We start from the raw sequence: 12,384 nt of genomic DNA, 5'->3' as shown, positions 1-12,384 counted from the left end.
ATTTAATTATAGGTTTGTTGGTTTTCTTATACTCAGTAATATTGTCAGTGCTATTTCTTGTTTTGTTTTGATAGGGTCGGCTATGGTCTCTATTGAACTGTTTGTTCCATGGTTTGTTACTATGGTCATCCTGTTTCACTTGCGTGTTCCGAGTGATTGATCGGCTCGTTCTATTTGAGTACTGAACTTTAGGTGTACCTGGACTCTGAGCAGCAGCAGCGTAGTATGGTTCCTTCAATGTTCTGCTAAGGGGTGTCAATGGATGTGCGCTGTTAAAGTTTTCTGCGTAGATTTTTAATTTGTCCAAGTTTTCTGGCTTTCTCTCTTTAAAGAATGCGACTAAATCTGGGTTGCAAGCTTGATAGATTCGATTCTTCAGCGTGAGATAGTAAAGGCCTGCAAAGTCGTCTTGTTTTACGTTTGCCAACTCAAGCCACCGATTTAGAAATTGAGTAATTCGGTTCACGAATGTATTAAAGTCTTCTCCACTTTCCGGTTTTGCAGTGTGAAACCTTTCCTGGTAACCATCTTCCGTTAATCTAAATCTTTTTAGTAGAGCGTCTTTAATTTTTCCATAGTCATCTGCATCTTCAGTTGTTAAGGTATAGAAAACTTTTAGCGGTTCTCCAGATAAGCAGTTAATCAAGGCTGTGGCCCATTTGCTTTCTGGCCAACGATAACCTTTAGCCTGAACTTCGAATCGGTGTAAGAAGGATTCTAAACAGTCTGAGCGTTCATCGTATGTTGGCATGCGTGGAAGTTTCACGAAAAATTCATCACTATTATTATGTTTTCTTTCATGACCGGTTTTTGTTTTTTCAATTTCCAGCATCATTTGGGTCCTTTTGGTTTCTTCTTCTGCTAAAGCTATTTGTCTTTTTAGTTCCCGTTCTTGGACTCTTTCTTCTCGTTCTTCTCTACGTATTCTTTCTTCATTTTCTTCTCTACGAATTCTTTCTTCATTTTCTTCTCTACGAATTCTTTCTTCATTTTCTTCTCTACGAATTCTTTCTTCATTTTCTTCTCTACGAATTCTTTCTTCATGTTCTTTTTCTTCTTTTACTTTCTCTTCGCACCATGAAAATATTCTTTCCTGGGGTATTTCTAAGTCCTTTGCAAGACTTAAGTATCTTTTATATGCTTCCATGTTGCAATAAATTAGTTACGATGTTTTATATATATTATATTGACAGGATACTGTTACTGACTGTTTTATTTATTTACACTTACTGGAATGAACTGTTCTATTTTTAGAAATCTCTCTCTCTTATTTCAACTTATTATGTATGTTGAATTTGATGCCTTTTATCGTTATATCTTATAAAGCAATGTGTCAATACAATGCGGAGTTATTATGACTTGAGTCAATAACAATGTGTCAATCGCGTGTACTCGCGTGTAGTAACTATGTTACTACGAAAAATGTATCACCAATGTGTGTGACTCGTCGTTAGTTTGTGTACAATTATTCGCAATGACGCTAATATACTAGAGTGTGATAACAATAATAGGATGCCAAAATAATCCCAAGTTATCTATCACTAAATATAACACGACGGCTAGTAGACTCCTTTTATTATTATTTAGTTTTTAAAGACTCACTTTTCAGAACATAATATATAAGTGGTTTTCGGTAACAGTAATATGCCAAAAATGCATTTAAAACAAATCCCTATGCAAAACAAATCACGATGTCTATAGTTACTATGTGATGCCCAACTCATGTAAAAGAGAATAATGAAGGATATATTTACCAACTCAGTTCGTGGCTGGGACCTCTCTCTTGTTCAATGGTTGTTCAACAATTGTAATTAGGCATTGAAGAGTGTTTAACAGTGATGTCTGAAATACAAAACAATAAAATATCGTAAGATTTACAATAGTTACAAAATGTGTTCACAACACTGAGTGATTGGATGATAGGTGAATGAATCGTTATGGAATGTAAACATATTGAAAACAATTCATGAGTGAGGCAAACAACAAAATGAAATGAGTGATATAATAACAAAGTGGACAAGGAATGAATGAATGAATGAAAAACTGAGTGAATAGATGAATGAATGAATGGATAATGTATGAATGAAAGAATGAAGGGAGGAATTAATGTATGAATGATTGGATAAATGAGTGAATAAACGAATGAATGGATAAATGAATGAATGAATAAATAAATGAATGAATGAATAATTTATAAATGAATAAATGAATGAAGGAATGAATCAATAAAATGCTATTCAATTTGAATGAAAGAATGAATGGATAAATTGCTATTCCATTTAAATGAAGAAATGAAAAAGAAAAAAAAAATTAATCCTGTAAATAGGGAGTTCAATTAAAATATGATCAAGTGGGGCAATTAAGAGTTTTACAATTTAAACTTTAAAGTTAGATGAAATAGATATAAGTAATTAAATAAATTCAATTCTTTATATGTGTCCCCTCCAAAATGTCATGGTCTCAAGTGAGTAAAGAGCTACTCGACTATGCATAAAGATCTATGTAGAATGAGGCCCCAGAATTTACTAGTTACTATAAATGAAAAACAATTAACGATTTGTTTACAATGAAATAAAAATAATGATGAAATTTAATTAAAAGAGATAAACAGTGATCGTGGCAGTTACAAATAGAGATATGAATATTTTACGTAACTTATGATAATATGTCAGGTTCATAAGTTTACGTTTCCAGGCAGTTGATGGGCTTGGATGATCTATTCCTCTGATAACAGGATTGGACTCGTAAAATTCCACTTCCAGGCAATTGGTAAGAAGTTATTGTGTAGTCCTTTGACAGCGGGCTTGGGTTTGATCCTTGAAGATTATACAATCAAAGTTAAAAGCTCCGGCGTCTTAATGGTGTAGATATAATATCTACAAAGTCCCAAAAGATAAAAATCTTCCAGTATATATATAGGAATAGAGCGACTGGCCGTCCGGCATAGATTGTGGAGAGAAAGTGAGTGTAGAATATTAGACCTGTCAGCTTTTATAATAAATGGCTACGTGACAGAATGTAGAACGAAAAGTATTCACTAATTAGAAATTAATTCGATGGAAGGCTATAAAAGGAAAGACGATCTAATATTAGAAGGTAAAGTTTATCTAAGCCTACCGAAATATAACTGGAGTGAGATGAATTCAGTTCTTAATAAAATAAAATTTAATAAGATAATTGTGAACAACCTTTACTGTGACACTGGAGAAACGTTGAAGACATCACGAAATCTCAGGTTTGCGAGTTTTTGCCAAGAAAAGGATCATTTAAATCGATCGATCTTTGAAGGGACAGTTTTCTGGCCAAATTTTTATATAAGTGTTTTTTTTTCTAGAGAACGGCAGTTAGCTGGTTAATAACACTTCACACTTGTGTAGCTAACTCAATTATCATAAGACTTATGAATCTTTATTCTTTTAGTGTGGAATTTCTTCTTGTGTGTGTTTTCAAAACATTAGCTGTTTAAAAGCCATATCGTGAAGTATTAGTGCTTTAACTATGCTTGATGATAGCTGACGAAGTATTTTGATCTGGAAACACTCCGTGTTTAGTATTTTAGTCAGGTTCATATATTAAGTTTTAAACGTTACTTTAAATAAAGAATAAATTATATATTTCGTTTTTCAATGATGTGAATATGTCACACTATGAAGGATAACACATCGAAACTGTCGATAAAACGAAACATAAATCATTTGACACAGATTGTACTGTTACTTCAAAGTGTGCTCTAACCCCTACGTTTTGAAAAAATAACGTGTTGAAGTTTGGAGTAATTTGGAGATAATGGAAACCACAGGCGAGTTTCCGATTGAGAATGTGTTTAAGAGAACGTTCGTGTGTGTTAATATGTCAATACAATCAATTGATAAAGTCTTATTTATCTATTGTGTAATCTTTGTAGCCTTTTGTGGAACTGCTGTTCTGCTTCTATATAAATATCCATGTATAAACTATAAAAACAAAAACCATGAAATAATAGTGCTCAACTTTCGGATAAAAGGAGCTATTTATGAACTTTTGAAAGATAATTAAGATTGTTTGACTTCTACAACGTTGTTATCGAATCGTTGCTCTCATCAGGATGAGAGCAACGCTCGATAACAACGTTGTAGAAGTCAAACAATCTTAATTATCTTTCAAATGTTTATAAATATCCATGTATCTATTTATCTGCCTAATTATTATTTTAATATTTACCACAATGTTTGAGACAGTCTACATTAATGTTTCAGGCCTAATTAGCCGTCGTCAGGACTGAGTTGGTTTGTTGACTGTTGTTGTTTGTTGAAGTGGTTCCGGTTTGTAATTGATTAAAAAGAACTTCCGGTGATATGGACACGTATTGTACATCTCATTTTGAGAGATGTACAATACGTGTCCACATCACCGGAAGTTCTTGTTAGATTAGTATTTTACCGATTATTTCCAAAGGTTTTGAAAAAAATCTCTTTCAACAATTATTAGATCATTTTGAAATTATCTTTTATGGGTGTTTATGTGCATTTAGAATAAAGCATGGGTGTCAGATAATACTTTTGAAACTAATTGTGGACTGGTAAAGGGCTTTAGACAATAAACAATTTGGAATGGCAATCCTGATGTTTGCCAAATGACATATTAATTACCAAACTTTCCATATGGGGTGGTATAAAAATATACAATATTAATTAAACGTTATTTATCGAAAAGAAAACAACAAGTTAAAATTGGAGAAGTTCCGAGTCAGTGGGAATAAATTTCAAAGAGGGCGCCACAGGGATCAATTCTATGCGATTTGCTTTTTTATATATTTATAAATGACATGTAAGGCTACTTGGAATTAATATTGACTAACTACTAAAATTTCACTTAAACATCACGGAAATATGCAGGAAGGCCTCTCAACAACTAAAGGTGTTAAAAATAATAGGAAGACAACTCTTCAAGCTACTCAAACTAACAATTTTCCATTCGTTTACTTTATCAAAAATGCAACTTTTGTCTACTTATTTGGTACTTCTGCTCAAGAGCAAATACTTAGAAAATGAAAAAAATTCAAGAAGGTGAACTAAATTCAACTACATTGACTATACCGGCAGTTACAAACAATTACCAACAAAGGCTAAAGTTATCTCCCTTGAAACCAAGTGAATCCAAATTATGGCAACAGAAACATTCTAAATTCTTCATAAAGTGACTAGAAAATATAGTAACTTTCTAAAAACGAAAATATGATTTTAGACATATCAATACTGTTAATGTTCCAAACATCAAAACAACCCATTTGATAAACAGTCCTCTCGTTATGCCTTTGCATTTTAGTGGAATAATCTGCCAGAGCACTTGAGAAAGGAGACACATTCGAATAGTTTTGAGATAATATTATGACAAAGGTGACAGATTCTCAAAATAGTTCAGATCTGTTTTCTATTCTCTTATATTTGATGTTATTGATATTTAATGAAACATTAAGACATGTCAATTTTTATGTATAATATTATATTATACAAACAAACTTGCCTATTACGACGCCCTAGATCAATGGGCAAGGTGGTCGTTGTATACAGGATTAATGACGGCAAAAGGAGGAGAGGGAGGGGGGGGGGGGCATGTACATTATCTTAGCCTCATGGTATTCAAAGCATTGGAACCTATCACTAGTAATCATTTATTATTGTTAGTATTGTTATTATTTCTATTATCATTATCATTATTATTATTATTATTATTATTATTATTATTATTATTATTATTATTATTATTATTATTATTATTATTATTATTATTATTATTATTATTATTAATATTATTATTACTATCATTGATTACTATTGTCATTATTATTATTATTATTGAGACGATTAATCCTATATCATGTGTAAAGTTTTGAAAAAAAAATTCTTTACATCCCTCTGGTTTCATCAATTTAGATTCACTTTATTCTCAAGATTTAACACGTTTTTTGCCTTCTCTGCTGTTAAGTCTTGTTGACACCAAAGACATCATAACATCTCATTCAAGATTGTCATATCACCATTATCTTCAGACATTTTGTTGTAATAGTTAGAATGTACATTATCAAACAATGCTATTGTCCATTTCACGCAATAGAAATCGGGATAAACTCCGGCTCCATGAGCCAAATGGCTCTGAATGACTACTTTATATTTACTTTTTTAGCCAACTGACCTGTGAACTCCCTGCTTATCTATCCCACAGGAAACGAGTGTGAATTTTATCATTAAATAAATTTACTCTCAAGGGACATAACAATAAAAATTTCCACTTGTTCTAAATCAACTGTGATATTGACAGAGTTATGTACCCTGTTTCAAGTTCCAAGAGGTTTGTTTGTTTTTTTCCCCCCGTCTTTTCCTTTTCGCCTTTTTTTCTAAAAATAAATTAATAGTAGTCTCGGGTTTAAGACGTTTTTAAAAGTTTAGGGATCATTGTGTTAAGTCATATCCAATCCAATCCAATCAAAACCAAATTAATTGCAGCTTCAAGTGATGGAGCTTGACACAACTAGGTGTTGTAGGGTGGTATTTAAGTAATCTCTATCTATTGGTTTAAAACTGGTCGAGATAACTATATAATATTTTCGGGCTTATAGTTGCTCTGACATTTTCAGGGCTGCTGTTTCATGGGCGAATAGTACTGGGGAAGAAAGACTGTTTGTGCGCATTGATTCTGGGAATGTGTCATTAAAGTAAATACGTGGTGGCTAAATTGTGAAAAAGCGTTTTCATAGAGTTTGGCACTAACAGTCGACTACCTGCCGCTTATATATTAGCACTATTCAGTATCTGATACTGAATAGTGGTTTTGCACTATTCAGTATCTGACACTGAATAGTGGTTTTTGTACGGTGGTTTTTTTCCCGAAACCTGACAAAGTTATGGGAAGAGGACAGCTGTGGGAGTGAATCTGGGACTCAGAAAAGTGTACACCAGTGGGGAGTGAACCTGGGACTGGGTTTCGTAATAAAAAGCAATTACTTTTTACGAAACGCGACGACACCCGGCAATATCCGACAAAGTTATGGGAGGTAGGCAGCAGCGTGTATGTGTGTGTGTGTGTGTGTGTGTGTGTGTAGGGGGGGGGGGGGGGGGAGGGGATGAACCTGAGATTCAGGGAAGTGTACACCAGTGGGGAGTGAACATGGGACTCTGGGTTTTGTAAAAAAGCAATAAAAAATGGGGGGGGGGGGGATTACTTTTTTTACGATACCCGGCAATATGCGGCAAAGCGTGGGGAGTGAACCTGAGACTCAGTGAAGTATACACCAGTGGGGAGTGAACCTGAGACTATGGTTTTCGGCGGGCTTCAGTTAGTTTCATATAAAAGCAATTACTTTTTTACGAAACCCGAATAATCCTGGAAATATCCGAGAAAGTTATGGGTAGTAGGCAACAGTGGGGAGTGAACCTGAGATTCGTGGAAGTAAACATCAGTGAGGAGTGAACCTGGGACTGGGTTTCGGCGGGTTTTGTAAAAAAAAAGCAATTACTTTTTGTTTACAAAATGCGCCAAATCCCAACAAAATGGGGCAAAGTTATGGAAAGTAGGCAAATAATGGGGAGTGAACCTGAGACTAAGGGAAGTGTACACCAGTGGGGAGTGAACCTGAGACTCTGGTTTTCAGCGGGTTTCAGCGAGTTTCATATAAAAGCAATTACTTTTTTACGAAACCCGACTAAACCTGGCAATATCCGAGAGAGTTATGGGAAGTAGGCAACAGTGGGGAGTGAACCTGAGATTCATGGAAGTGTACTCCAGTGGGGAGTGAACCCGAGAATCTGGTTTTCGGAGGGTTTCAGCGAGTTTCACATAAAAGCAATTACTTATTTACGAAACCCGGCAATATCCGACAGTTATTGAAAGTAGGCAAACAGTGGGGGGTGAACCTGAGACTCAGGGAAGTGTACACCAGTGGGGAGTGAACCTGAGACTCTGGTTTTCAGCGGGTTTCAGCGAGTTTCATATAAAAGCAATTACTCTTTTACGAAACCCGACGAAACCTGGCAATATCTGAGAAAGTTATGGGAAGTAGACAACAGTGGGGAGTGAACCTGAGATTCATGGAAGTGTACTCCAGCGGGGAGTGAACCCGAGATCTGGTTTTCGGAGGGTTTCAGCGAGTTTCACATAAAAGCAATTACTTATTTACGAAATCCGGCAATATCCGACAAAGTTGTGGGAAGTAGGTAACAGTGGGGAGTGAACCTGAGACTCAGGGAAGTGTACACCAGTGGGGAGTGAACCTGAAACTCAGGGAAGTGTACATCAGTGGGGAGTGAACCTGAGACTATGGTTTTTGGCGGGTTTCAGCGAGTTTCACATAAAAGCAATTACTTTTTTACGAAACCCGGCAATATCCGACAGTTATTGAAAGTAGGCAAACAGTGGGGAGTGAACCTGAGACTCTGGTTTTCAGCGGGTTTCAGCGAGTTTCATATAAAAGCAATTACTCTTTTACGAAACCCGACGAAACCTGGCAATATCTGAGAAAGTTATGGGAAGTAGACAACAGTGGGGAATGATCCTGATGACAAAACAAACAAACAAACAAACAACAACAAGAACAACAACAACAACAACAACAAATGAGACAAACAGAAAAAAAAGCAAGATTTTAAAAAATAATGAACAATAGAAGAGCACAATAATGAAAAACAACAACGAGATGATAACACATAAAAGATATTCGTAATAAATCGATAACTGATTAAATCACTCCAACTACTTGATTAAAAAAAAAAGAATCATCATAATCATAATAGTGATGATGACGATTACAACAACAATAATAATAGTAGTAAGTAAGTAGAAATAATAATAATAATAATAATAATAATAATAATAATAATAATAATAATAATAATAATAATAATAATAATAATAATAATAATAATAATAATAATAATAATAATAAAAGTACAATAGTATAATATCAACATTAAAGTATATTACAAGCAAATAAAATTATAAAAACAAAAGTTTAAAAAATATCAATAGACAGAAGGAATTAAAAAAATAATGGGGAAAAAAAACAAGTTACCCCTACCGGGATTTGAACTCTCGAACCTTAAACTCAGAGTCAAACAGCTTATAATTATATCCACCAAGCCATGGTGTCACTGAACTCTTAGTGACATTTAATCATGTCTATTTAGACATTTAAAAATGGATTTGAATGCCACTCTTATTTTGATATTTTGGACTATGTTAATTGCATAAAAGCTGAAATTTAAAAAAAATTACGATCAAAATATTTTTACAGCTTTGATTCGGGCTGTCAGTTAGTGCATGTGTTCAATCTGGAAGTAGGTCAACATTTATTTCCATTCAACCGAGATTGTCGCACTTTTCACTCTCTCTATGAAAAAGAGTTCCTTATGGATACTGAATAGATAGAATGCGCTTGGCCGAGGAGTTCAGAACATTGCCATCCGGAAGTATAACGGACCAACACACAAACTCTGTGTAACCATGAACTTTTATAGTCTGGTTAATACAATGTAGTGAGAACAACTCACAAACGCGGATGGCAAAAACAATAACAAAGGCCTGAGTGACGTCATATGCATACTATCTATAGTGGCAAAGCACTATTCAGTATCTGATACTGAATAACCACTTCCTATATTAAATGGAGCCGGGTTGGTTTTCTGCTTTAGTTACAAGTACGTGATATTTGAAAATGTTTAACATGCAGGGGTAAAAAATATTTATAAAAAAGACACCAGAAGAGATGTAATTAACAAATTAATTGACGTATTAATAATAATGCTGAAATAATGCTGAAAACTTATATAGCGCTATAACTCCGAGACACAAGACTCTAAGCATTTAAATTACAAATTACTTTGGCTGAAACATAATCATTCACATACAAACAAGCACACAAACACACACTTACACACAAACAACACACAACACAAACCAAACCTATCTTGCTTCTCATACCATCTACTAAAATCGAAACAGATATTATGTTTTAAGCGAATGTTTAAAAATAGACAAAGATTTTTTTCACGACTGTGCTGTGGTAAGGGGTTCCAAATAAAGGGTCCGAAATGAGAAAAGGATCTCATTCCAGCATTTTTCCGAATTTGAGGGACAACCAGTTTTGTGGAATCACTGGCCGAACGTTAGGGGCGGGGTTTTTAATATCTTTCAATTAGTTCCGAAAGGTAGGAAGGAGCAGTTCCTTCAAGACATCTAAAAGCTAAAACACAAGCTTTGAATTTAATCCCTTTCTCAACAGGCAGCCAATGCCGGTCATGAAGCAGAGGTCCGGTAGCGTCGCACCTAAGCTTCATGAATACTAGTCTGGCAGCGCTGTTCTTCAGTCTGTTCTCATTCATCCACTTCTTAAGACTTTGGATGCAATTTTTACTATGGGCTGATACTTCTTTTAAATTTCTCTTATTGGAGACGCAGTACAATTGCGTATCATCAGCGTATTGATGGTAAGACAGACCGAAACTTCTGATGATTTTAGACAGAGGGCCAACGTACAGAACAAAAAGAACGGTTCCAAGTACTGAACCCTGACGTATTATGGAAAAAGAGGGGGGGGGGGGGGGGGGGGGCAGCGTGGCTTAGCGGTACGATCTTTGGTTCGTACCCGGAAGGTACCAAATTCGATCGCCACCGCTGCGCTGTGCAGCCTTGAGCAATTCACCTCGCCATATGGGATCAATTCTCAAATATTTTTCTATAACGAGGTTCATTTAAATTGGTCCTTTTTTAATTTTTTATTTTGAGTTGTTGTTTCGTGGTCTTGTGGTATGGCACTCCTTTTCGGATCGGAAGGTCCTGAGTTCGAGGCTCGTTCGGCGCAGCGTTGAGCCTTGGAAAAGGCTCTTTACTCACTTTCTCTCACCGTACTCAGCTGTAAAATGAGCGCTTGGCTGTTAACAGCGTTGTCTTTGTCAGAAAAGAGTTGTAATATCACCTGACAGGCGTCATGTTTCGTTTTACATGTTACGTGTTGATGTTGGCCAGGGACCCCTTGTAAAGCGTTTTGAGCAAATTTAGTGGATATTGCGCTATATAAAAGCTCAAGTTTAAAAAAAATAAAATCTCAAGTTTTGCTTGTTCAAACCCTTAACATTCCACATATTCTATCTACCTTGCATTCCATAACTGATAACACGAGAACTGTAATGAACGCTAAACAGCCAATAAAAACAAGCTGTTTTATTTCTCTCTATACAATTAGTATAAGGACGACAATTATAAAGGTATGGGAAACCCAGGTGTGATAGTAAGTGCATTGAATATGTATAATCAACAGTATTTCAAATCGTACCAGGTCATTGATGAAAGGAGCTGGCAACATATGTGGCACAATATAAAAATAAAATGCATTTGAAAGCTGTGTACCTATGTGTGTGTGTGTGTGTATGTGTGTAAAAATAAAAATTGAGCTTTTATATAGCGCAATATCCACTAAATGTGCTCAAAGCGCTTTACAAGGGGTCCCTGGTCAATAGCAACATTTAACGTAGGACGGGACATGCCGCCTGTTAAGCGATATTACAATTTTTCGGACAATGACAACGCTATTAACGGCCAGGTACTCATTTTACACTTAAGTACGGTGAGAGAATATGAGTAAAGAGTCTTTTCCAAGGACTCAACTATGCGCCGAACGAGGCTCGAACCCAGGCCCTTTCGATCCGAAAGCGAGTGTCATACCACAAGACCACATAGCCGCACAGTGTGTAAATGATATATGTTTGTTTTTTTCGCTTGTGTATCTCTCAGACCAAATCGTCTGCCATTGCGCATTTCAATCTACATGTACATATTGATTGAAGGTGGTTTGATAACATAAATTGATTAATCAGTTTGTGGCCGCACCTTGCAAGGAATCCCAGGTTTGAGACATTTTTGCAAAGGGATTCGTTTAAAATCCATGGATATTTGAAGGACGAGTTTTCTGGCCAAAATTTCAAATACATGTTTTTCCAATGTACGGCAGTTAAGGCCTTGTTTTTACAGAGTATGTTGTAATGTAAAATATTTTACCATTGTTTGAGAGTTGTATTGTCATGATAACAAACTGACCATAACAGTTTTACCGTACTCTGGAAAAAAAAACATATTCAAAAATTTGGCCAGATAATTCGTCCTTTAAATATCGACCCATTTAAACGACCCTCATCTTGGCAAAACGTCTCAAACCTAGGACTTCGCTATATTTGAAGGACGAGTTATCTGACCTAATTTTTGAATATGGGTTTTTTCCAGAGTACTGCAGTGTTGGGATAGTTTAACTTTCCAACAAGTAAACGTTTCAACCATTAACATTATTCATTTTTGTTCGGGTGAATTATCCCAATTACTAATTATACACTATGAGGGCAATCGGCAACAAAGCCATCGTAT

General features: G+C 35.3%; 1 protein-coding gene across 1 annotated transcript in view; it reads left to right on the top strand.

Moving 5' to 3' along the window:
• Nucleotides 1-3,207: 3,207 nt before the first annotated feature.
• The window catches only part of LOC144962708 (steroid transmembrane transporter SLC22A24-like), a 17,159-nt gene continuing 7,982 nt past the window's right edge, over nucleotides 3,208-12,384 (top strand). Inside the window, exon 1 of the mRNA XM_078895893.1 lies at nucleotides 3,208-3,799. Within this exon, the coding sequence (XP_078752019.1) occupies nucleotides 3,787-3,799 (13 nt within the window). The 5' untranslated portion in view covers nucleotides 3,208-3,786. The remainder of the gene's footprint in view (nucleotides 3,800-12,384) is intronic.

Source organism: Berghia stephanieae, chromosome 1 (genome assembly GCF_034508935.2).
Source record: "Berghia stephanieae isolate SIO BIC M18660-M18661 chromosome 1, UCSD_Bste_1.3, whole genome shotgun sequence".
NCBI classification, from domain to species: Eukaryota; Metazoa; Mollusca; class Gastropoda; order Nudibranchia; family Aeolidiidae; genus Berghia; species Berghia stephanieae.
Note: the sequence above shows the minus strand (reverse complement) of the source record. Positions and strands in the feature narration are given on the sequence as shown.